At 34.8% G+C, this 27,643-nt stretch overlaps 2 protein-coding genes across 5 annotated transcripts in view; both read right to left on the reverse strand.

Annotated features, from left to right (window-relative positions):
* Window positions 1–12,230, reverse strand: part of nek7 (NIMA-related kinase 7) — a 58,634-nt gene extending 46,404 nt beyond the window's left edge. The window contains exons 1-2 of one of the 2 annotated variants that reach the window (XM_041270407.1): window positions 11,975–12,230; window positions 11,585–11,795 (exon numbers count right to left, since the gene is read on the reverse strand). The gene's annotated coding sequence lies outside the window, so the exon portion shown is untranslated. The remainder of the gene's footprint in view (window positions 1–11,584; window positions 11,796–11,974) is intronic. The other variant, XM_041270406.1, reaches the window with a different exon arrangement.
* An 8,260-nt stretch (window positions 12,231–20,490) lies between these two features.
* LOC121326425 (LIM/homeobox protein Lhx9) overlaps window positions 20,491–27,643 on the reverse strand; it is a 17,581-nt gene continuing 10,428 nt past the window's right edge. For 2 of the 3 annotated variants that reach the window (XM_041269683.1, XM_041269684.1), the window contains 2 exons: window positions 23,806–24,008; window positions 20,747–23,171 (listed from right to left, as the gene is read on the reverse strand). In XM_041269683.1, coding sequence (XP_041125617.1) covers window positions 22,914–23,171; window positions 23,806–24,008 — 461 coding nt within the window. In that variant the 3' untranslated portion in view covers window positions 20,747–22,913. The other variant, XM_041269685.1, reaches the window with a different exon arrangement.

Below are 27,643 nucleotides of genomic sequence, written 5' to 3' on the forward strand. Positions count from 1 at the left end.
TTACTTTAAGATACATGGCTACTGTAGTGATCCAGCAATGGGGTTACTAAACAAAGTACCCCAGGGGTCAAAATTTTGGATTCAAACACAGCCCTCGACCTTCCCATGGATGAAAGAGGAAGCCATGCAAAGTTTGGTTGCATTGGCGCCTGCTGGGTCCAAATGCATAAAGGAACAGACAGACAGACGAACTTTCTTCTATATTAAGATTATAGCTGTACTTTTTGTACTTAAATTTACTAGCAAATCTGTTCCAAACTGCATTGCAATAAACATTTCCTTAAAGTATGTTATACATTTGCTGAGGTGAGGTGGGGGGTCACAGAGAATCTTGTGAAAAATTTAGTGAACCAGTCAAGATACAAGGCTAGATCCACCTCTGCTATTCACTAATTGATTGATTGTGTTCACTATTAAATAAAACCAAAATCATACAAGTTATATTCTACTTTTGTGTGTGTGATGGGTAGGGGGCAAGTAGATTTTTAAAAAGGGTATTTTTTTTCACAATCTAGGGTAGCATTAAGAATTATGGATGACAACATACTGTTTTAGAAACCACTGAAACATAATGGCAGATATGATACACATGCAATATGTATATTGTAACTACTGCATGTTGTTCTAATCAAAACACAGAGAATAGGCTTTTACAGTACCCTTGAGTATTCTCTATAAGTTTTCATCTTAATTTGAAAGGCTGGCTGGATAGCTGTGTAAGCCTACCACCATGCTTGTCCTGCTCTTGTATTTTTTCTTTCCTTCTCATTGAAGCAACCCACACAAATGCCTACTGCATTAACAAATACTCAAGTACATGCAGCTGTCACTTTATTTTTTTTTGTATCTCCTAAGCAGACTAGTCAAAAGAGAAGACTTGGCACAGCACTAAAGCTGTTGTACAGCACCACGCTGTATAAAGCTGCTCCAGACAATCTCTTATTATAAACCTGTATACTTGGGTTGCAAGCCTTTGTAAGGCTGTAATTTCTAAAGGTGTTTTCAAGAATACACTTTCAAAAACCAGTTGATTAATCTTTCATTACACACCATGCAATGGCAATTAATATGCATGCAGTAGGTCCTGCTAATATCCAAGTCTGACAGGCAAACATCCTGTTGTCTACAATTGTAGCATTTGTCCTTTATTTTCACTGAACGGAAAAGCAGAGAACACTGAACGGAAAAGCAGAGAACACTATAAGATTGATACAAAAATATGTTGTTAATCTTTTTCAACCCAGTAAAGTAGTTGCATTGCATGTAATGTTATTATATTCTACAATAAAACGTCTTATAATAATAGAAAAAAATGGTTATACAAATATTTTTAAAGCTGCTTAAATGATCTTGCCTGAAAGGCACGCTCTATTTATAGTCATACAGCAAAGTCATAACTTTTGTTGCCACACCAAATCTTACCTGCCCACAGGCGATCCCATAGTCAAAACCACGGCAGTGCACATTCTGAAAATTGGCTTTCCAAACTGTCCACTGCACACTGACAATTGTAAAATAAATAAATAAATAAATAAATAATAAAATGAAGAAATACCTTTTTTTTTATTTGTATTATATATTCGGTCAGCAGAATATTGAGATTTCAGTTATATTAACAGTGGCACGTCAACCGAAATGTACACACACAGCCTATACAAAAAAAAAAAAAAAAAAAAAAAAAAAGACTATTAGAAATACAGTATGCTATAAAATATACTTCATTTTCTTTGCACTTTGCTACCATTTTCGGTATACATTATGTATTATATCATATAGGCCTATGTGCCACTGGATACATATTTTTTTCCCTTTCTGCATCACTTACACTACGTGCCCTAAAGCTGCTCCATATGGTTATACATTTAATTAGCAACACACCCTGGATTCTGGAAACACTGGCGTGTTGGTTCACCATCATTCATTTACTTATTTTCTAACGCAGGCATTTTTTATTAGGAATGTTGCTGACCGCCAGTGTGCTTTATCACCTTTGCATGCAATAGAATAGTTATATTAAGCCATGGGCAATTCAAATTGCAGGCAAAAGTGCATTTTATTTTTATTTATAGCCTTCAATAGCTTAGTCAATCAGGTTGAGTGCTTAACTCCATGAAAACACTCATGTGACTGATTTACACTATTGGAACAAGAAAGCGGGTTTAAACAAACAAACAAAAAATCCTCAACAACTGTACAGATCCTATTTTTGCTGGCTGACTTCAACTAGCACAGCTTATTTAAAAATCAGACAATAAGCAGATCACAGTGTCACTGGAGGGAAACATCTATCCCATTTATGCCTGTAGGGAGTTTATTTGTAACTCTTGAGGAATAAAGACTCCCCTGAGTCAAGAAGAATTATTTCATGGTCTGACGATCAGCTTCGTACCACAAAACCTTTACATGATACCAATAATCTTCTTCTATTCAACGTTTGGTGTGACTGACTTAATGAAAGTACATGTCAGGAATGCACTGTGGTTTACTACAGTACACCAAATGCCTCAAAAAACCATCAGTTAACTCTTTGATTTAAATGAATACATCACATACCATATTAGATTTACATATTAGATATTCACTGCAACAGCCTAAAATTATTGAATATACTGCACAGTATCATAGCACCATCTTATTAGTGTATATCAGATTGTGCATTCACACCTATCTACGGAGATAAAGGTAAGGCATTAAGTCAAGGCAAAATCTGCTTAAGAATATCTCTGTAAAAAAAAAAAAAAAAAAAAAAAAACAACAACAACTACATAATCTTGTACAGCAGGAGTCGGCAATGTTTTTGGGCCAAAAAACCCTGCAACGTCTACTTTTAAGATGTTGGCGTGCCAGGCAAACAAAGGGGGGGGGGATAATTATTAAGGCCTGCATAATTAAGATTCCCATCTATATTATTGTTTCTTACAGTAAATACCAAATTTTAACAAACAATACCAAAACTAACAACCAGCGACAACAAATAAATACTACAAAGAGAAACGCGTATATGTAGGGACAGCTAAATGCTCACCTGGCCAGTATTCACAGCCACAAAACAACACCAAAAAAAACTACTTAAACTTATACAGACAATTAATATCCAGAACGTTGAATACTGCAATGCAAACTTTGTTTAGCACCTTCATAAACACTATTAATAATAAATAATAAAGCAGCTCTCATCCTTACACGTGTCCTGTTTAGTACCTTCCTTGGCCTGTTTCTGACTGCTAAGGTTGGAGATGTCACACAAACACGCATCAGAACGGTCAGTGGCAGGCAGCTTCTAACTGGACTTCGTATAGTTTTCAATTGTGAAAACACCTGTTCACAGGGGTAAGTAGAACCAAAGGCCGATAGCAAGGCAAAAATCTACTTTTTCATGCAGGAGTACTTTGAAGCAAGGGAAGACCAACATTCCGTGATCTTGAGTTGCCAGTCACTTTCCTTTTCAAGCTCACCTCGCAGTGATTTGAACTTTGAGACCCAGATGCCTGAGCTTTGGAAGTCAATCAGTTCCAATCCGTCAATGTTCATCTACTCAAAATACAGAAGTTGTATGTCGCTTTCCTTCGTTCACAAGAATTGAAAACAAAGGTAGATGTTTCAATATCTCGTCTGAAAACCAATAACTTAACACAGAAACCTTTCCAGTCTTCATACAGCTGAAATTTGTTTTTCAGTGTTCCTTGTAGCTTAGTATTCAGGTCATGTAAGTGTGATGTGAAGTCTGTCAAAAACATAAGTTTTGTTAGCCACTTGTCATCAGTAACATCTGCATATTGTTAGCTACTTTCTTCTCCAAGAAAGAGCTTGATGGGTTCAAGACAAGCAACAAATCGATGGAGTATGTTACCTCGACACAACCAGCGTATATTACTGTGCAGCACTACATCTCCATATGCAGAATCCACATCATTCAGAAGTTCACAGAATCTCCTGTGTGTCAAAGAAGAGCGGGCAATGATAAAGTTGACAACTTTCACAACTGTTGTCATTACTTTGTTTAAATCAGCAGAGATCTTAGCGCACAGGCTCTCCTGATGAATTATGCAATGGAAACTCATAAGAGAACGTCCAATCTCAGTTTCCATAAGTTTCTGAAATCCTGCTGTTTTACCCACTGTAGTAGGTGCGCCAACAGTGGTAACAGAAAACTCTTTATGTATGTCGATTTGTTGTGTGAAAAAGTCTTTCTCAGCATTAAGTATCTCTGTAACCTCCGTTGTACCATGCATAGCACAAAGCAAACAGTTCCTCCTTAACTTTCCAATTGATACAGAAGCAAACAATTATAGGGTCCGTACCCACCCCCCACCCCCACACCCAGGGGAATCATTTATGTCTGTGCTTTTGTCCAATGCAAGGCTCATCACATTAAATGTTTCAAGGTCTTCCATCATGTTTCCTAACATCAGTTGACATTTCATCTACTCGTCTTTGAACAGTCCTGGCCGACAATGGCATCTCTTCAATAGGAGCAATGATGTCTTTCTAGTTCCTCTGTAGTTTACTAAGGCTTCCTTTATGTAGTCTCCATCCATGAGCTATAGCTAGAGCTGCAACATTACTAGCCCGTGTAGGAAGAGCAGTTTTAGTTACAAACTTAGAAAAGCTGGCTGGCTGTTTTTCAAAAGACTCAACAGCTTTTCTAATGTACTCACGTTTATTTGCTTCAACTCCAGAAAATTGGGCTTCATGCTTGAATGTGAAATGGCAATGGACGTTGGAAGTACAAGATATCACACTTTCACTGCACAGGCTACAAACAACATGATCCCCTTTCTGCACAAATCTATATACTTCTCTCCACGCTGGCTGAAACTTTCGAATATTTCATTTCATTTTTTTTCTTTCCACAATTAAAAATAGCTAGACCTCCTAACACTGTGATTTACAGTTCATGTATGACCGATGATTTTTCATATCATAGCTCCCCTGTCCAATGAGCAGTCTTTTTTCTTGTGGGTCATAACCATGACTATGGGGCATGTCTCCACATAATTGGTTTAGGTTGGTGTGGGTTGGACTTTTTTTTTTTTTTTCTGAAATAGAGTTGTTTTTGGAGATTTTTTTTTAATAATACAGTACATGTTCTCACAAGTTTGAATTACTGAACATCTTGTTTTATAACTATTTATCATTGCACATTGTTTAAAACATTTCCTGAAGTTAAAGTTTAAATACCACAAGATGATTCAACGATATGCATGGCGTAGTGATTTTGTTTTTTTTTTGTTTTTTTTGCGGATTAAGGATTTGATTTTGGTCTTAAACTTTTTTTTTTTTTTTTTTTGCAGGTATGTGCAATTTTATTTCTTAATCAATCACTGTTGTGAAATATATGTGAGGAAACACAATGTGATGCCACAAATCCCCCCCAAAACAAAAAATTTATTCTGTCAACATTTCTGAAAAGGGTTGGCGTGCCAAGCAAAATGTCTTGGCGTGCCACACTCTGGCATGCGTGCCGGGCTTGCCGACCCCTGTTGTACAGTATATACAGTACTACAAAACATAAGGAAATCCCTATACTGTTGTTCTGAAGAGCATATTTCCTTTTTAAAATAAGCAATATGAGCTTACAGGAAACCATTCAGTGACAGTAATAATCGTACCTGCTACCAGTGTTAAATGAACAGCAAGCAAGACTTTCTTTTGTGATTTCAGGGGGTAAAATTAAAACTGCAGAACTAGCTTTACAACATTCTACAGCATACATTGTAGATAAAAATTTTTGATTGATGACATTTTATTCCCATGCTCTTGTCATTAAATCAACTGGGGGATTGCTAGTCCCTAGGTAGGCCTAATTTCACTACCTCACCATTGAACTGTCTCAAATTTTAAAGATGGTTATGGTCCAGTCAAAATTACTGAAACAATTCATATACAGTGCCTTGCAAAAGTGTTCAGACCCTTCCTATGGTGTCCCATTTTGTGAAATTACAAAATAACACTGTGTAACATTTTTTTTTTCTTTTCCTGGGTAGTAAGTGTTATTTCCTAATTGCTTATGCCTCAAAAGTATAGAAAATGGCTATTATTCCCCACAAACTTTGCTTTTGTGACCAGGACAGTGATATTTCAAAATATCACCATTTCCAATGGGAAAACGGGCAAATGTGTGTCTTTTCGTTCACATAAAGTCAGAAAAAAACAACATATGAATCCAAATTAACATGTATTTATACTAAAGTAATACAAAGATGACTACAAAAAATTTAGAAGTGAGTAGTTTTTCGAGATTTACGATTATACTGTATTTACAGTATAATCGTAAATCTCGAAAAACTACTGAAATATAAAAACTGAAATATGTTGACTGCATAAGTATTCAGACCCGTCAACTCAATATTTGGTGGAAGCACCTTTGGCAGCAATTACAGCCGCAAGTGTTTTTGGGTAAGTCTCTACCAACTTTGCATACCGGCTTGGTGTAATTTGTGCCCATTCTTCTTGGCAAATTTGCTCAAGCTCTCTCAAGTTGCTTGGGGATCGCGTATGGACAGCAGTTTTCAAATCTTTCCACAGACTCTCAATAGATTTCAAGTCAGGACTTTGACTGGGCCACTCAAGGACATTCACTTTCTTATTCTTAAGCCACTCCAGTGTAGTTCTGGCCTCGTGCTTTGGAACACTGTCCTGCTGAAAGGTGAACTTTCACCCATTGTAAGACTTTAGCAGACTGAAACAGGTTTTCCCCTAGTATTTGCCTATACTTCGCTCTATCCATTTTTCCTTCAGTCTAACAAGCGTTCCAGTCCCTGCTGAGGAGAAACATCCCCATAGCATGAAGCTGCCACCACCATGCTTTACTGTAGGGATGGTGTTGACTGGGAGATGTGCTGTGTTGAGTCTGAGCCAAACGTACGCTTGGCATTTAGACCAAAAAGTTCTAATTTGGTCTCGTCTGACCACAACATCTTTTGCCACATTTTTGCAGTATCACTCAGGTGCTTTGTTGCAAACTCCACGTGGGTTTTGTGATGGGCTTATTTTTAGTAATGGCTTCCTTCTTGCTACCCTGCCATACAGGCTACTTTTTTTTTTTTGTTCTGGATATTGAACTCTGTAGCTCTTTCAAAGTCATCGTTGGCCTCACAGTGGCATCCCTCACCAGTTTCCTCCTTGCCCGGCTGCTCAGTTTGGAGGGACAGCATGATTGAGTAGACTGTGCTCACGGGGATATTCAGAGACTTTGATATTTTTTGTACCCTTCTCCTGATCTGTGCATTTCAATGACTTTATCCCTGACTTGCTTTGAAAGCTCCTTGGTCTTCATGGTTGAGTCTTCGCTTGAAATTCACTACCTGACCAAGGAACCTCACAGAGACAGATGTTTTTATTCTGAAATCATGAGAACCACCAATATTGCACACTGACACAGGCCATTCAACTAATTGTATGGCTCATTAAGGTCATTTTGTGCATCTGAATTAATTTAGGTTTGCCACAGCAAAGGGTTTGAATACTTAAGCAATCATGACTTTTCCATTTTTATTTCATATTATCTATTTACTTATTTATTTTTGTATTTACTGGAATGTGTGGAGTAGGTTGTGTATATAACACATTAATTCCTACTTCAAAGTGTCATGACTGCAAGTTTTAAAGCAACAAAATGTAAAAACTGTGAGAGGGTCTGAATACTTATGCAAGGCACTGGATATACATTTATAACACGTATTTGTTGTACTGTAATCTTTTTTTTTAATATAGCATGTTAAGAGAAGATGTATACTGGTAATATGTAGTAAGTGTTTACTGAAGACATTCTTCTTTAAAGTACAGTAACTGTAGTTATGTTGTTCTAAGGTGTAAGTTAAACAGCCATAGATCTCGGGTATAGTTTCCCCATTAAGTCATAACAAGCAACACAGTCATGACACATGAACTCTTACTGTACACAGTATGCCTTGCTAAAGTTCAACTTCACATGCAGCACCCTCTGCTGCATCACTATTACATCCTCACTCTTTAAACTTTGCTCGCCTACTCAATACCATAATTCTACATAATACATTTGCACACTTTTTTTTTTACAATTTACAAAAGGGTAAATAAAAGGTTAAATACAGTAACATAAATATTTCCCTACAAGAAATTAAGTTACTGTATTTCCATTCCAAGATGTGTTTTTGACCATTAAACATGATGTTCTATTTTTGTTTCCTTTTTTTTTTTAACCCAAAACCAATATAGTTTTTTAACACACAACATGACAGGAAACAAATCAGGGTTATCCCAAAGGGGAACTGGGTGACTTGCATCCTTGCATGAGAAACAGCACACTTCCATCTGGGTTTTTATAGAGATACAAGACTAATGTAATCTGCCATTTCCTAGCAGTCAGATTTAAGATGCACATTTTACAGGGTTTACAAATGCAATAAATAGGGTTTACGGTACGCGTCCTGTTTACAATGTGCAGCATTCCAGGATAGCACAAGCTGTAAAATATTCACTGTTAAATCATCTATGAATCTGGCTCCTACTCAGATAGCATGCCAGGATGTTCAGCACCCGCACGTTTTTCTTCTCCTTTGCTCGCTCAAACTTCAACCAAACCTCCCTGAGAACAGCAAAATATCCTGCTGGCTTCCCAGCCATGCTTTCAACATCTGTAAAATATTTTTATACACTGGCCACAACCACTGGTAAAGGTCTCATAGTCCAACTTGGCATGACTTCTGAAACAACCTAGTGCTTCCTGCAGCTTCCAACGGCCTGTTTATTTCCTAGTGATTAAGAATACCAAGGCCCCCCCTACTGTGGCCAGTAGATTCTTGTGGCTCAGACTCCAGACTCAACCAGCCCACTGGCTAAAGTGAGTACAATTCCAATTAATTCAACCAGGTAAATAAACCAACACTTTTTGCTATAACAGAATTGACAATAAATTGTTTCAGGATCTGTTAAGATCTAAAATGTGCTTGAGAGTCCTCTTTTTTTAGGTATGCAAAAATTATAAAGTGATTCTTACTGCAACCACATACTTTGTTTTTCTGTTTTTGCTGAGTCCGAGTTAAAGTTCTCTCACCTGTGATCAGTTCTAGCTGCCCGTCAGGTTAGATCAAGCAAATTGACTGTAGAAGTGAGCGTCAGCGTCATTTAATGATCTGCTACTTCTGACTGCGTTTCTGTTTGTTTTGCTGGCAGTATTGCAGATTACTAAAATAAAGAACCTTTGGCTTATCTGGCCTATATTTCACTATGGCAGGCAACTAGATCTGTAGAACAACTCATGATATCACAATCAAAACAAGTAGTAAGAGTAGTAAAACTTTTTTTTTTTTTTTTTTTTTTAAATAAGAAAATGTAATCTTTAACATAGAAAAACACAATTGTGCTTATTTTATTACTGCCAGCATGGATGCATCTCCCTGACAATGAGGATATAATGAAGGTGCTAGTGGAGGCTTTTTTTTTTTTTTTTTTTTTTTTTTTTTTAATACTTACTGTAGCTAAAAACTTCAATCAATTATGGTGGAATTTGGTTAAGACATGCTGATGTATTTACAGTATGCATTAGTTCGTAATTGACTGGGCTAATGAAAGCCATATCCTGAGTACCACCTTGCATAAGTCTCTACCTAAATGAACTCAGTAGTAGTTTGATTCATTCTAGGTTTTCCTGCTAGCCTTGATAATTAGTGGACTGTACAAAAGATGCATGGCGTGTCTGATGAAGTTAATGTGCATATAAATACATTTACTATAAAACCGTCTGTGTGTGCCAAAAGAATGATATTGCCCTACTCTTTCTTGATGTTTTAAAAAAAAAGGTTTGTATTTAAACATAGTACAGTAAACACACAATATTGGAATAAAATAAAGCACTGTAAATGTATACACCTAGAATGTAAATTCAGATGTTGTGGTTATGATTTTAACCATAACATGGTTGAAAAATGACCCACATTCTGAGAACAGCCAAAGTCTCCAGACAGCAATAAAGGTAATTCCTCATTAGACCATCGCAAAAAATCGCAGAAAACTGAAAATGAAAATGAAGCCAAAACATAATCATTTGATTTTTTTTTAAATACAAAATCTTGAGGAGGGTCATGTTTGGGGGAGATTTTCATTACAGAGTACAGTGTCTTAAATTATGAAAAGTCAAAGCTCAAAATGAAACTCATTGATACTAGTGGTTATTGTACACTGGCTTCATTAGAGCAAAAGAAAAGGTGCATGTTTTTAATGTCAACAACAGTGAAATATCATTACAGACATTTTGGATATTGGCATTCTGCATCAGTCCAAAAATAAATCAATTTTGGGGCATTTTGGTATAACCCCTAAAAACCTTTTGTATCCTAATAAATTATATAAATACCACATCCAGCAATTAAAGCCCATAGTAGGGCTATATCACTCAGGTCAACAGCAGTTTCAACTGATGTATTTCTATGGAATTTATTTTAGTTTTGTTAAACAATTCTTGTCTAAAAATAAAAACAAATAGGTGCTACAGTTTCTATGTTCCTATCTTTCAATTCTTTTGTTGTTGTTCAGTTCAACATTTCATTTGGAATATTTGTTCATACTGCTAAACTTTTCTGAAAGTATAACATAATTCTTCTCCATGTTGAACTGAGGGTATGAAGAACCCCTCAATACTGAACTACAAGTGACTAAAACACACAGCATGTGTTAAATCTAAAAAGACACATCAGAAAGACAAATGTGGTTAAATAAGCAGGGTGGCAGGCAAAACCAACATTATAACTGGTTAACTGTAACACTCACAACATTAACAGTTCCTACACAATTACAAACAAATACCAAGATTTAAAAAGGTACAGTTCTCCCAGCATCACACACTCATGTAGATGTGTCAAATATCAGTCAGGAAATGAAACGGGCACAGTGCAACTTTCGGGTATTTGTAACGCTAGGGCCTGTAACCCAAGTTAAACATCCCAGCTGATTACAGTACTGTACTGTGGAAATAGGGCAAAGTTCGTTTGATAAATCGCAAATCTCACATGTAGTGATTCAAATCAAAATCTTATTCAGATGTAATTTTACTACGTATTGTATAAGTTGTCCGTAGTACGGTAAATATATAACTGTTTGCGCACAGCACCTTACTAAAGGGAAATGCTTTAGCATGTCTTGCTATGGATTCCTAAGGGTGGGACTAAGCATAGTTACCAGATTGTACGTGTATAATATTATCACCAAGAACGCCTCTATTTGTGGTGCCGTTTAAACATGTTTTTGTTTTATTTGTATGTTTTAATAAACAAATACAAGAATGAGTCACGGGCATTGCTCGATTTGCTGGGGAGCCTTTATAGCTGTATGATCAAGCTTAGCCTGTCAGATGAAACACTTTTAAAAGTTGCCTACTTCATCGTACACAACTGGAGTCATGGTAGACAAAAATGAGACTGCAAAATGCCACTCAAAAACAAAACCAAAAAAAAGCTGTGACTGAGTGTAACTAACATCTGATTGGTTATTTGCAGACTGCTTTGTGACCAATCGATTTATTTTGTGGGTAATGAACAAACACAGTTGTTGTACACAACGCTTACATTCATATGGCCTGTAAATAAACTAACAAAGTGATACTCACTTGCTTTCACCAGGGTCGCCTCAGCAGCACAAGCAGAATTTACTGACAGCTAAATGAAGCAATCTGTACTGGGAAAAATAAAAATCTTACACCCAATAGATTTACAGTGTGGGTGGGGCTTAAACTGTCCAGTTTTTTTTCTGCAATGAACTACTGTGTTAGTCAGGTTCTCTTGGTTACACTGGAGTCCATGACAGTAAACTAAGGCAATCTGTTAGAAGAAAAAAAAAAAAAAAAAGACGGGGACGGTTTAATATGTGGTTAACTTTTACGACATTTTAGCCCTCGCCAAATGTTACTTTGGTAACGGGCATCTGTTAGAATATACTAAAAGCTTTATGAAATCGATCATGCAAAGCATATTTAACACTAACAGTTTGTATTTCTTACCAGGAAGTGCCTTGGTTCTCACTGCAGCGTCTTGAGTTGATGGCGGCTCTCTTTCTCATACGTTTCGGGCTGCGATTAGTTTGTGGGCAGCTCCTGCGTGGCAGGCTACCATCCAGGCAAACAAATGTTAACGTGTGGGCTTCTGCAGTTAGGCTTTTTTTTGGTTTGTTTTAAGGACTCTGTCTCAACTACTCCCCATTTCTGCTCAGTGCCAGTAATGTAAACACCCAGCATTCCCAGAGAAAAGGGGCGGGGCGCAGGTCGCTGGTGCTGGACTTCAATCTGCTCAGCAAGCAACGCTGCCAGCTGAGTTATACTAGTTAGTAAAGCTGATAACATTCTAGACGCGGGGAGTTGGAAATATATTCGTTGTCTAGTTTTGCACAATTAGTTTCATACGAAAAACGTATAACGTATGTAACATGTTACAACTGTTTCTGGTCATAAGCAAATCTGCAGCTCTTGAATCGGGTACTGTAACAGAGTGTAAGGCACCCTGAAATTGCACTGTGGCTTTATGAGGTTAAGTAATGCTTTCTTTGTATTCCATTTTGAGAAACATTTCTCCTCTAAAAAAATCCAGTATAGTCCCTTTCTGAGTGATACTCCTACCCGGGTCTTGGATAAGGCGTATTGTGAGACCACCTGATCAGACGAAATTAAATAGCGGCAGGAACGAAGAACCATTTGCTCTAATCAACATTTCGGCCGACGGTGCAATCCAGAGACGCTTGGACATAAGCGTCAATAACAAGCCGCTTCCAGAACATCGTCACCCGTATTGCACACTTGCGTCTGTCACCCAGGTCAACCCCGCGTTATCAAAAGCAGTGTGAAATCGCGTACCCGACCCGCATGACACTGGGTCATGCCCGGATAGGTTCTGCCCCGGGGAGATCATGCCAGTGTGAAAGGACCTTAAGAGTGTGCTGTAACCTGTATTGAAAACTGACAATTGAGACACAGGGCACTTGCTGGAAATAAATGTGCCCAGCGGTAAATGGGTTAAATTATGCTATTGAACATAAACCAGATTATCTTGAAGAATCTTAAAATTGATCTATTATAAGAATATTAAAGCAGTCATCTTTTATAGTCAAGCAAAATTGGGCAGTCAATTCCAATCAACTGTTAAAGCTGAATCTTTAGTGAATAAAAAGGTAACCCATTATTGGCTATCTGCTTGTGTTATTGTATAAACCCCCAGGTATAAACCCTGACAACCCTACTGGCATTGCAGTTAATGCCATTTGCCAAGAGATTTTTTAATGACAAGCGCAAATTATTGCTTGTATGAGCCATTTTTACAATGTTACCATATAAGTAACAATGCCATCTTTTTGTATCTATGTTATTACAATAGTATATCCCAATACAAATGGTTGCAAATCTGATTATTATCAATTACTCAGCAGTGTTATTATTTTAGGCTGGACATACAGTAGCAATTCATTTTAATTGTATTTCCATTTTATGTTTAATCAAGTGAGGCAGGTTTTTTGTTCTACAGAGACTAACTGCTCCCTAGTTAACTTGAATTAACATCTACACCTTCTTATATCTGATTGTGGCATTAATTTACTTGTTAATCACATCTGTGTTAGCATTTCATTTAAAACGTGGATGATTTTGCTATTAAATATCCCAACTGTGGTTTCAAAAGTTAATTAATTGTATGAGTAAGAATCCAACCCTTATGTAACAAGCTAGCCAATCCACATTAAACTAATGTATCCACTGTAAAAAAATAAATAAATAAAAATAAAGGCATTCTTAGTAATGCTTTACAATCTATTGTTGTGCCTCTTCGTAAGCTTTGTTAGCATCATTACTGGTTCTGGTTCTTCACTTTTTAATTCAGGATATATGTCTTTCCATTGTAACACTACAGATAAGCTGCTGGTACCTTTGATGTAGCTCACTGGAAACATTCAGAGGATCACAACAGTGTTCTGATCCCTTGCCAAAAGTTCACTAGTTCATAACATAGTCATTATAGAGTGACCATTGACAAAGCACATTTGGCACTAGGTATGGTACTAGTAAGACGAGAGATGGTGCACAGTGATTGTCCATGCAAGAAACACACATTTCATAAAGTAATCTTATATTGTACATGTGTCATCCTACCCCATTTCATTGTTAAACTTCCAAAATATGATCCACATGCTTAAGACCATTCACAGGTGACTACCATTAAAACCTGTCATGTTCAACACATTTATCCCTGTCATTTTCAGCATTATGCACTTGCATGGGTTATGTACCTAAGAATACTGCAAGTAGGAAACTGATTTGGGCATTATAGTATGATGCATTAATTAACTAGCTGTATGATGAACTAATTGTCACATTCTGAGATACTGACCCAGGGTAATGGGTCAGGATTTTTTTTTTTTTTTTTTTTTTTTTGCATGCAATGACCCATACTGTACATGATATACAACAAAAGATGCATCTTGTTCCCAACCTTCTCCATACTTTTTGTTTCCAATGGAAGAATTACTAGGCAGACAGAAGGGAGACAAGAGTTATATAGTTTATGTATACAAGGATCATAACAACTGCCACCGTTGGCATCTGTATTTATATAGAACTCCTTGTAATGCAAGCAATTGATAGTGATTGACAATAACCCAACAAAGAATAAAATGATCATTTAAAAGTAAAGTGTGCAAATTATTGTTGTTTTTTGCTAGTTCTGTAGTAGTATCAGTTTGTTTTTTTATTTTACAAAAAGGGTGCAAACTTAGCACAGTGGTAAATGCTTGAATATGGCTCTTGTTTTAATGTACTCTTTGTGCTTCACACTATCCTTGCAGCTGACACATTCATTGTTTGGTATGGGATTAGCCATTAATGACAAGACCTGTAGCAATGGCTTCTTCTGTAGCGGACAGAAAAGGGAAAAGGCAAAAAATATACAGTAAAAAAATGTCCAAAGCACTACTGTATATATTGTACTGCCCACAAAGGGAACAGGCCTGTACAAACAGCAGGGAACTGGTTTGCAGGAACAGTACCACTTTTACAAGCCTACTAACCTAATTGCCTCAAAGGGAAGAAAAAAACCAGACCTCACATCACCAGCATGCAACAAGTCTTCAGGTATTATGTACACTCTAACACGTATTGGGACAATATCTAAACAGACAACTAAAACATTTCAGGGTTTTGGCCAACTGACAACTCATTATATTTGGTCAAATGCCTGATTCATATGAATGACAGTGATGTATGAAGTATAAAGGATTAAAGGTGATGGTTACCAAGTAGCTGTTTTTTTTGCAAGTTTATCTGACAAATTCAGTGATATGCTTGGTTCCTGTGACACACCCTTGTAATTATGTACATTTGAATCTCCCTTAATTCCAAATGCCATCTATTGTGTATACAAAAATGCTTCACATATTCAGTAAAATCACAATGCAAACACTTTTGTGCATTTCATGTAATTCTAATTGTTATGCAATTAAAACAAACAAACAAACAAAAAAACTTTTTTAGAAGCAGTGACCTCTATTGGTGATTTGTGTGTGTGTGTGTGTGTGTGTGTGTGAAATGTAAATGCATTGGATACCATGCTGTTGATTCGGAGTGTACTTATGCTTTGACACTGAACACCTTTTCATATTTATAAATCAGGAACTTATTGATCATTCAAATAAACCAATTGATAGTTGACAACATGCTCTTCACAGGAAATTAATATTTGATGCGCATCTCCAACTCTTATTTATTTTATTGTTTTGTCCGGTCCAGACTTCTAGACATCATTGCTGTTCATAATTTACTGTGTGTAGAAATATTGTTTTTCAATCCAGCCGTGGGAAAAATAAAATGCTTTATTCATGATTTTTAACATTCCATCATTTATTAGAGCACTGTATTCATTGTTCAACAGTTGATTCAACATTCTGTTGAGAAAGAATATGTTCCCTTGTATACATATATACTTTATTGTTTGGTTCTAGGTTTTTTATGAGTTGTTGGGTTATTCTCCAGTCAAAGACAGTGTGAAGCAATCACAGTGCCTCAAGGTTCATGACTTGGTCCCATTTGGCTCTTGAACTTTTTAACTGTGGCCTTGAACTTCCCAACAGCAGCAATGACACAAACCTTTATGAACTATCCAATAACTAGCATCAGCGTTATTAGGGACAAGAAAAGTGTTAGGGGTTCACTGCTGCACGAATATTGTTAAATGAAGCCAGATCTGTATCACAATGCAGTGAATGTACACCATGTTTGTACTCCAGGGTGACAAAGAGCAGAAACATATTTCACTCACTCTTGGATTATGTACTGAATATCATATTAGGTTTAATGACTGTTGCTATTCTGTCATATTGGCAATCCAGCCATACAATGATTTTGTGTACTGACTTCCATCTGGTGATTCTCAGTCATTGTCAGTTACTCATATAAGAGAGGATGTGGTCCAGTACAATAATACACATTTCTTTTCGCTTCACAATAAAGTATCTTCATTCGTATAATGGGGGTAATGGTCTTTCTCCATGACATGACCTGAAAGCATTCGACCACCAAGACCTTCCTTACTGGCCCTCAATCATTTTGAGAGCTGTCAATTCACAAAGAGGATATTTGCATGTATATCGTATTCTAATAAAAAAAACACACTTAAAAGAGAAACACATTTTTAATTGAATTATGGTCTGAGGAATTTTGTGTTTGGAGCAGAGGTTTAATGTCAGTTTAATTTCCTGACATCAGCATACAGTCCTAACTGGCTGTTCTAAAAAAAAAAAAAAAAAAAAAAAAAAAAGAGACAAGTTCAATTCTATCATTAGCTTTTTACCATGCAAACTATTCTTTCAGAATGATTTTTATTGTTTTTCTACTTTAATGTTGCAGTAGCTTAAGACATAATGCATAAAGTAAGAATACATAAATAACCTTGAACTGAATAATTAATATTGCTAGAAAGAGGTTTGCAGGATCGATTTTTATCCTTATAACAGCCTTTATAAAGTACCAAAAAACAAAACAAGCAACAACTGATAATGATAACAATATGTTTACATTTTATGCAGTGTTCGGATTCAAAATTGCATACAGTTATCCTTTATTTTGTTTTTGGTAGTTTTTAAAAGCCGCTAGAAGTACAGTGCCACCATAATTCACTTGTAAACCTAGGGATAGTTTTTTTTTGACAATCTCTGATATCGAAGTAGTCACAGCAATCCAAACATTTACCCACCTAGAATGTCACCTTTGAAGTTTTATCTGTAGGGAAGGTGTTCTCTGTTAAACATTGTATTCTCAGTGACTGTAGAACATACAGTACAGTGGACAACCAATCAGAAGGCAAGATTTTCATCAGCTGTGTTCAGGATTTATATAATAAACTGTTTAGATTTTTTTTCCATACAGTATGCTGAGAAAGACCACTGCAAGCCAGAACTTAACAATAGTTTTAAGAGCAATCTGTTTTTTTTTTTTTTGTTTTTTTAGGGTTTTTTTTTTTGTAATTATTAAATTCAGATGCATGGTGACCAAAAGAAAACAGTATAAAAATATAGTATGTATGCATAACATTATGCATGCCTTCTAGAAATACATTGTAATTCATACTAGACTGATTATTGGCTACAAAAACAAACAAAAACAGTACCCTTTAAATTAGCAATGTAGTATAATATAAATATAAAACCACTTTAAAATGAACTACACACCATAACAAAAAATAAAGTGTACTACCTTCTAAATATTATACTGAAATTATTGTGAAGAAAGAAAAAAACGTAGGATATTACACCTGAATGTTAACACATAATGCTGCACATCAAAGTGCATGGCAGTACACAACAATTGAAAAATCAATAAGACAGTTTCATATTTAGGAAAAAGTGGTATGACAATAGTAAGTCACGCTCAGCCTTTTGGTCACGGCTAGGGCAAAGTGATAATGTCACAGGTTCAGAATGATTATTTTCTATTTAAAATCTTTATATCACTATTTACATGATTTACCAAATTCATTCATGAATATGAAGCAGACTCTGTTTTTTTTTATTTTTTCACCATTGACTTTATAAGATTTTTCCACCTTACCAGTGTTTTGTGTACTTCAATAAAGGATATTCAGCAAATAATTATTTTAACACCAATTCCACACAATTAGTTGAAAATACCATTTGTTTACTGGAGATTAGTGGTCATTATTTATTGCAATTAAACCATATTAGTATATCAAGCAAGCCATGTTAGTATATTAATTAAACCATGTTAGTGTATCAATTAAACCATGTTAGCATATCAATTAAACCATGTTAGTATATCAATTAAACCATGTTAGCATATCAATTAAACCATGTTAGTATATCAATTAAACCATGTTAGCATATCAATTAAGCCTCTAGTTTCTTTGTTGTTTTAGTTTTTTCATTATTTTCACTTGTAAACCATCTCATTATTATTTTTAGAATTATGGTATTTGTGTATTTTGAAGGTTGTATTGTGTTTGGTTTTAACATAAAATGGCTGAAACAAACGCTTAATCAGTAAATGCCAAAGTAGTGTCTCCCAGCTGTATAAAAGTCAGTCATCAGTTGCAGTCTGCAAGTTCAGAGTTGCCATAAAGAAAAGCAGGAGATGAGGAGCATGAAGAAGTAAAAGCTGATTTGTCTGTTTTTGGGAGGGTGGGGTCTGCTTATGCTTGTAAAACGCAGAGTCCTGTAATGGATTTTTTTTTTCTTTATTCTTTGCACATACAGTGAACCCAACAGTGAAAATGAACTGCTACTGTATTTGTGATTTGCAAGTAACCAACACGGCGTTTCATATAGAACAGTTATGTCACAATCACCTTCTGTAATTTAATTTCAATTAGAAATAACCTAAATGGATTTGTTGATTATGGTCCTGTTTACCCTCGCCACACTTCCTACAATATGCATAACAAAACATATTAAGTTAATAAGTTAACCATGTGGTTATCACTCACCTGTAGTCTTCATATACAAATGTTGTAGACTATAGTGGCTTCTTCCAGACATGAACAAATAAAGATCATGGATGTAAAATTTCAGCTACAATAGTTTCATAGAAGTTCATTAATATATAATTTACCAGTAATGTGTGTTATGAAAATATAATCTTGTGTAAAAGACTGCATTGAAATGTTTGCCCACTAACCCTTGTCAAAGCAGTCTGAATCTATCTGTTGAATGAAATATTGAATAAATAACTTGTATGAAACAGAGTACAGATCCTAAGATGAAGAAAATAGATAACAGTGTGTTTTATGCTAGGTGGATGTTTTTGTTTTTATTTACTAGATTGTTGTTGGACATACTGTAAGAAAAACCATGTCGCTCCTCGTAATATATTGATAAATAAACTCACTAATATATACAACTAGTGATCACACAAAATGTATACATTTAAATTCTGTCAAGACAACAAAATGTTTATGTTTTATTTTGTTATGCAACATAGATTGTGGTGGTTTTAAAACTTATCAATGTTGTCCCCATTGAAACTGTTTGTTCTTTGTGCAGGTCCTCCAACCAGGTATATACAATATATTGTAATAAGTCAGTGTGGGGACCAGTCAGACAAGGTATAAATGTTTGGGGTGAGTTCCATTGATTTTTTTTTTTTTTCTGTCCAACATTTTTTAATAATGAGGTTTGTCAAATGAAGAGCATACACGTATTACATTCTCAAATTATGCTATGCTGTTTAATGTTGATTTGAAAGATTTGAATTATAATGTACTGACAATAATCCAATGGCTCCACTAATTGCATAGACAGTTTTGCCACAATATAACGGTCTACATTGTTTTTTTTTGTTGTTTTTTTAAATTACAAATATTTTTCTAGCAATGTGATGGAAAAGCAAGTACCTTTAAAAGGTATTGAAGCATTTAGATAATTCTACTGAGCACGCAAATGTGTATTTTTCTTGAAATAGAATGTTCTATTGACATTAATGAAGCTAGCAATTTCTGATGAACGTTTATTTTACAGTTGACATCAAAAAGAGTGCATTATACAGAAACGTACACATCTTAGGAAATGTTAACAAAGTGCATGCAAATTATGAGTCCTATTTATTTATTTTAGTTTTCATTTTTTTTGTTGTTTGTTTAAATACAGTCAAATTCCAGTGAAAGAGCGTTGCAATGTCTGAAAGACATTCTGCCACTGAGTTTTAAAGAGGCTATGCTTTACAAAGATGACATTTATGACAAATACTTTTTAGCAAGCTGATGGAATAAATACGAATGGATTTTTACAAATGTTTCTATCAAATGATGATTGTGCTTTTTTATTGAGGATGTGCTTTCTTTGAATAGGGCAGTTACCCCAACTGATTACTACCAAGTTGCTCTGTTTTTAATATATATATAGATATATTATATATTATATATATATTTGATTATATATATATATATATATATATACACACACACAACTTTTCCAATGTTACTTAAAAAGTAAAGGTTATTGCAATACAAAAGACCATAATGAATCGTCGTTGTATTATGTAAGAACAGATCAAAGTACAGTTTTTTTTTTTCCTTCATATGTTCAAACATTCAGGAACTGGTATTTGAAAAGTCTCTTTTACATTTTTGGCTCAAAGGTTTTAAATATGCATTTATCATAACCTAATAATGTCTTTGTCTTCAATGCTGAGGAATTCCGATCAAAGTTTTCCCCTTCTTTTTATACTTTAGGGAATTTTCAAACGTCGGGAAGTGTGGCTGTAATGCCCCAAGATTTGTTCTCCCTGAAAGAAATCATAGTAACAATTTATTAAACTACAGAGCAACCTGGGTTTTAGGAGGTCTGCATTTATTTTACTGCTTAGTTTTATTTGTTATAAAAATATATGCCTGCCAGCATTTGTTGAATTTAAATTATTAACTGTAATCATTTTCATGCATTAACAGCTGCCTATAGTTATCTGTTTGGTATTGATTTTCTATAGGGTTTCATTTGCAAATCAGTGGGGCATTACGTTGCAAAAAAAATAAGAAAGGAATTTTAAAAAATGTAGTAAACAATTTGCATTGAGCATTCGGATACTAAATGATATTCAATCTGATGATGTCACTGAAAAAAGAAACACTGTATAAAGAACCACATATTCTTGAATAAACACAACACTTTTATGATATAAAAAATAAAACTCATTAAAAACAAAGTATTTTATTCACACAAATTTAATAAGATATATCACAACCGTTTGGTCCATAAATATTTAAGGGGAAATAGCTTCTATACACCATTTTTATCAAGAAACAAAGAGACATGGACAATCTTGTTAGACCACTTACTGTACTATAAACATGAAGATCAATATATAAGATTCTTGGTTTTATCAATTATATCTGAAAGAGTGCACAGCTGCTTTCTATGACATCTCTGACCCCTTTCAACAGGATTCACCATAAAAAGATCTTCAGAAATAAGAAATAAAACAGTACAAAACTAGCGAGGCGTCAAAAGGATGTGAATCAGTTAACAAACAACATACATATCCTGATTTCCACAAACTGTCTCCCATGTTATAGCATAAGGCACATAGTAGAACTGAGTTAGGCATCTACTGCAAGTAGATCTATAGTACCATTTTTGTTATAGTACCAACTTTTTGACACTTTCAATAAAACGTTCTTAATACAAGCAATAGTTTTCTTTAGCTTTTAGCCAGAAGAAACATGTTTTTGGTCTGTTCAGTGGCAAATGTCCGTAATGAAATGAAAATGTGTTTTTTGAGGACGTGAATGACACTATTCTTTGAAAATGGTTTCTTAGTACCTTTTCAGCGCTAGATCCTGTTTTTTCTTTTTTTTCTTTTTTCTTACTGCACTACGTTTTTAACACCCTGAGCAACATATCTAATAATGCATTTTCTATTGGGCAGTCAATGTTTAATTACACTTAAGACAACATGTACTGGTAATCTGTAGTGAGAGTGTACAACATTACCATTGTATTTAGGCACTGAGGCCAGCATTGGTAAAAGTGCTCTTTTATTAGAACAATAAACTAAGAATACCACTCCCCTTTGTCTGGTTTTAGTTTAAAACAATAAGTAATTGAGGTCCAATTTTGTCAGTATTCAAATTTGACACATCTCATACAATGTATCAAGATTACCAGATGAACAATTACCACTGTACAGATCTCAATAATCCTGTTAGCTTCCCGCTACAGTAAACTGGAGTATGACAAAACAAAACATAGATTGAGGTCAGCATCCACCTGGCTTTTGAGTTCAGGAACATTGTCATTTTAGATTTTTAGGACTTTTGTTATTTGCTGCATATCTATTAACTGAAAATACTGTGTACAACCTTGTACTTCACAATTATCTATTGCTAATTTTACAACATGTTATTATTTTACATAAATATGTAGGCAGTATTTAAAAAAAAAAAAATCCATACAATAGTTTTAAAGGTTATATGTTGCTAATAGGCCAATGGTTTCTTACAATCCAATGAAACTCAATATAAGAGAAAATTAAATCTCTCCTTAAGTTAATTTTGAAAGTTTACTAAACATTTAACAACTAAATATTTTACTTATTTCCATAATGGAAATCTAGCACATAGTGATGGGATTTAATGTTGGGTATGAAAAAATAGTATATTCATATCTGTCAATTATTCGTGTTGATAAAAAAAAAAAATAATAATTAAAACAGTAAGTAAAACATTTATTTTTGAGCTGCAGCAGGATTTTTAAAATTGGAATAAATAAACTCAGGATCATTTTAAACAACTGTCTAGAATGCTGAACTTCTTCAATGCAAAATAAAAAGTTTTGAACACATTAGCTAGAAACTCAGCTGCCAAGTGGTTGCAAATGCTACACATCAAGATTTTTGTTTGTTTGTTTGTTTGTTTGTTCTCCCATGATCTGTCTGGTCATTTAAAATGTCTTGTAAACTGTTAGAATAGGTTTGTTAAGGTAGTTTGTGAGGGGCTCCCGGATTCGTGGCTGTCCAGACTAGAGGTCACTGAAGTCACTACAGTGATTGTGGGATTGGTCAGGTCTGTTAAAGTGGTTGCAGTGCTGGGTGGAGTTAATGCGCCGCTGTCTGACGAGGGTGGAGGTGGTAGTGAAGTGCCATCAGCTTTATCAACACCCCCATTCTCCTGTCGCAAAACGTTCCTTCTGAATTTGGCTCTTGCGTTTTGGAACCAAACCTGCAAACCAATCCCAATTGATTTCTTTACTTTTCTTTACTTCTTCTTCACTTGTTTAGCTATTTGTTTTAAATTGCAATTATTTGTTGTATCTAATTAAAACCACAGTTATCTTGCTACAGGTTACACTACAGGTAAAAGGGTAGACGACATTATGTACTTTGTTACATACAGAACTGGGGGGGGGGGGGGGGGGTGATTTGATGATATTTTTATGATTAATGGGTAGGAATCAACTAGTAATAAAAAAAAAAAAAAAAGTATAAGCTGTATACTGCCTCCACCAATCAAATATAAACACTGTAGCATGGTTAATAATGGTAATACATTTCAAACTGTGCTGAAAAAATGCAACTTATTGATTTTATCTATGTGTGCATATTGATACTAGGGGCACAGCCAAATCCAAATCTGTTGAACAGAACCAGTTAATGGCACTGTTTGGTTACAAACAGTGGGTTACATACACACCTACACAACAAAGCCCTGACAAATAAAACAGTGTTCCTCTCCTACTCCACACCTCATTACCTCTAATATAACCAATGGAATGGGTCCTCATACAAAACAATGATTATGTAAATAATAGAAAGGTAAAAAGTAACAGTGGAATTCTAATTGAGGACATGCTTACCTGGAGAACTCTTTTGGTTAGCCCAGTTTTCTGGGCCAGTTGTTTCAAGTCTTTAGCATCAGGGTTGTGGTTGATGGCAAAATATGACTTCATAGTGCGGAGCTGGTTGTGCTTGAAAGATGTGCGCATGCGCTTGGATTTCTGATTGGAGGGGTAAGGCTGCTGGTCTCTGTCCAAGTGATCAGCCTCATTTTCATTACAACCTGATTGGAGAATAACGAGAGCTCTCAAAATAAGAATACAACCAAACCCTATTCCAGGCATAAGCAGTTCACATTGTGACACGTGTTTAACACAATCATCCTGTACATATACTGTTATATATTACATTAAATAGTTACAAATTAAATTTTGCCCCGCCAAAAATGTTAGATGTGCTTAAAACACTTATTTGACTTTTCCCAATCTCTCAACTTCTCTAAACCAGTTTTACAGGTAAATGAAACAGAGATCCATGAGGTAAGAGGATTTGCATAAACTATTATTATTATTATTATTATTTATTTATTATTTGACTTTTCCCAATCATTTGAGTTTTCTGAATGCTATTATCAAATATCGTTGACATTGTCACCAGTTACAAGCAGAACCATCTTACTTAGGTAAAACAAAAACCTGACGTGTATGACGATTTGACTTTCATACCTTGCAGTAAATATGGGAAAATGGAGTAATCTTTTCCTGAAAACCTGTGATATTCTCTGCTTTGGATTAAATATGGACATTTTTGTTTCTAATTGAGGGTGCTTACCTCAGTTTTGAGTGGATTCTAGCCCCAGTTTTCGGTTTTGCAATAATTGTTTGCATCATGATTTGTCATTGTTAATTGCCATTTATTCCAAAAAAAAAATTATGAAGGGTCTTTGTAAGCCTGCTCTTCTTGTCCGCCCATAGTGGTACATTTGAGATTACACATAACCACAGTGCTGCAACAAACAGATTCCAGGCTTATCAATCAGGTAAAGCAACTACGAGTTGTTAGTTTCAACGGCATTTATTTATTATTATTATTATTATTTAAATAAAACATGTGTAAGCTCTGCTTTTCATTTAAAAATAGAACTGACATTCGAATGCTATTCAACCTTGTTAGCACGCCAGCACACAAAAAAACTGCAACCCACCGTGCCATTTTCTACAATCACAGCGGACGCTGGGCAATTTAACTCCATTCGAGACAGTCTAGCACAATAACTTGATAAAATACATGCGAGTTCATTTACTTGAGGGTCTTACATCAGTTAAATTGAGTGGGTTGCATGTTTTGCTGAATTTTAATTGCATATGATCTACGTATGTTATTTGGATGGATAATATTCCAGAATAAATTACTCAAGGGTCTTTTGAGAAGTTATGTTGTGTGTTTCATGTGTAACCTAATGAAAAACATTCTAATTTTATGGCACCTGGTATATCTGCAAACATAAGCCATCTGTTTCAAAAATAAATTGGTTGTGCGTCCTGCAAACACTCTTTTGTTATGAACTTACTCACCTGCCAACATTAAAGTTGACTTGTGCTTATAAGCTGAAAGGGGTCAAAAGAGAGCAATTCATTCTTTATGAGATATATTTTTAAAAGAGCAAAAAATGTCCTATTCTCTTCTGTGTGACCAGAAGTGAATACTTGGGCTCTATGGAAAAAAAAAAAATGTTGTAATATTATTTTAGGGTGTATTTATCACAATTTGGTATTTTGTTATTACTGGCTCTCTATAGTGACAAGGGGTCTCTGTTGAAAAGATGCTGTCATAAAACTCATGAACCTCCTTTACTGCAGACCTCACTACTTTTTGCTTTTTTGTATTGAGTTAAGTTATAAATATATTTTATTGCAATAAGGTAGACATGTTAGAAAAAAATGTAAATATATTTATATTTTAATCTTTAACAGGCCTTTTGTATTTATCTTCCATTGACTGATCTGATGTTGCACCAAAAACATTGTCTGATACTTATTTGTATTAGTGTTGGCAATTCTGACATTTAGTCTGTGTTATTTACCACTGTCTCCATTTTTAAAAGGATTGCTTATTGAGAAACTCAATTAAATAACGATTCCATGCTGACACTAGAAACCATCTTTGCTTCAATTAATTTCAGCCTAAAAGTGGCCAGCAGGGGTCCCTACAGCACCATGCTGGCAATGACTTCCTCACAAAAAACAAGGCGCAAGACATTTTTAGTTTGGGCATTTAAATATAATAAATTGTGATTTTAGGTTTTAAAATAATAATGTAAAACAAGATAGTGTAATATCTTAATCATATATGTAATGTTGTGTATGCAACGAATATATCTGTACAATAATCAATCCAAATATCAATTCATTATATTTAATTATATTTCAATAATAGAATTTTTAAATATTTTAATATTAAAAAGAGTATCACTGTTTTATAATCTGCATTATACAGCATTATTTAAAATGTATAGGTCTTCATATTTAAACATAAGCATAGATGTATAATCTGTAAACAATAAAAAAATGCTTTATTGTCCTATTTTTTCTTTAACAATAAAAAGACAGAATAATCCATAATTTACATACACAATGGAAGTAATGAAAAGCAATATACTGTATATAAATGTACATTTTAAAATAAGATGTCTTTTCTCGTTTCTGCTTTTGAACAGTTAACTGTGAAATTACCAGGCCCTTCTATGCTCTACATAGTTTGGTTTACATTCTATAAGGAACCATTCCTAAATACTGCAAAACAAACAGGAAGTTCAATATAACGGATTAATTACAAAACCAAATATTTCTAAATAGACATATTAGGGGGCTGATAAGTATATGCGTCATAATTATGGATTGTAAATAAAACCATTTGAGCCAATATAACTCTAGGGAAACCCTCGAAGTTTGAACACTATGGTTCTGGAACTGTTTTCTTCAATATAGAGGATAGGTTCTTCATAGAACAGAAACAAAACAAGGGTTCATGAGCAAGTCAAAGGAATCAAAGCAGTTCTATAGTATGCTAAGGAACCATCTTTGTGTATAGCAGACGGTTTATGCAAATCAATTATTCAATTCAATTTTGGTTTGTTTTTACTATTCTTACATTGAAAACAAATATGAAATTCAATTAAAGTGAATTTCGTTTTAATATATTTCCTTATATACCGTCTGCCACACGTATTTCGTGTCGAGAAGGCCTTTTTAAAGACATTCTGTGCGGTTTTATTTCTGCATTGGCAAATATAGTCGGAAAACAAATTGCAGGTCTTATGATTAGTGTAATGCAATATATCAACTGCAATGTAAAGCATAAAAACGAATGGAAACATTCTGAACATTGAGTTGGTGTTATTCTACAGCAGGTGTTATTCGGGATTATATGTGCTATTTTAGTGCAAGCGGTCTCGTTATTGTGTGAACTGCGGCGACCTTATGAGAGTGATTAAAAACTGGTTGGAAGCCAAGATTCCTACGTCACCTTCAATTAACACAGAACAATTAACATGGAGATTACCCCGATTTCACTCCATTCATGACGAACAGCAGTAACTTGGCACACAAAGCCAAACTTTCTAGACCAAACGATAATTACAAAAACGGTTACAAAAGAGACGAACTGGGTAAATAATATGACGACTTCAAAGATGAGTAGATTCCATGGCTTGACTGGTTTCAATTACTGTATAATGAAGTAAAAAAAAAAAAAAAGAAGAAAACAAAAACTCTTGTCCCCATAACTGCTAAAAGGATGTCCCAAAATAATAACGGCTTTATAGTGGGTTACAACCATTTACAACCTAATAATAGCGTTTTATTATAGTGGGTTATAACCCATTTAAACCATTATTAGCGTGGGGGTATATATATATAT

Source organism: Polyodon spathula, chromosome 14 (assembly GCF_017654505.1).
Source record: "Polyodon spathula isolate WHYD16114869_AA chromosome 14, ASM1765450v1, whole genome shotgun sequence".
In the NCBI taxonomy this organism is placed as follows: Eukaryota; Metazoa; Chordata; class Actinopteri; order Acipenseriformes; family Polyodontidae; genus Polyodon; species Polyodon spathula.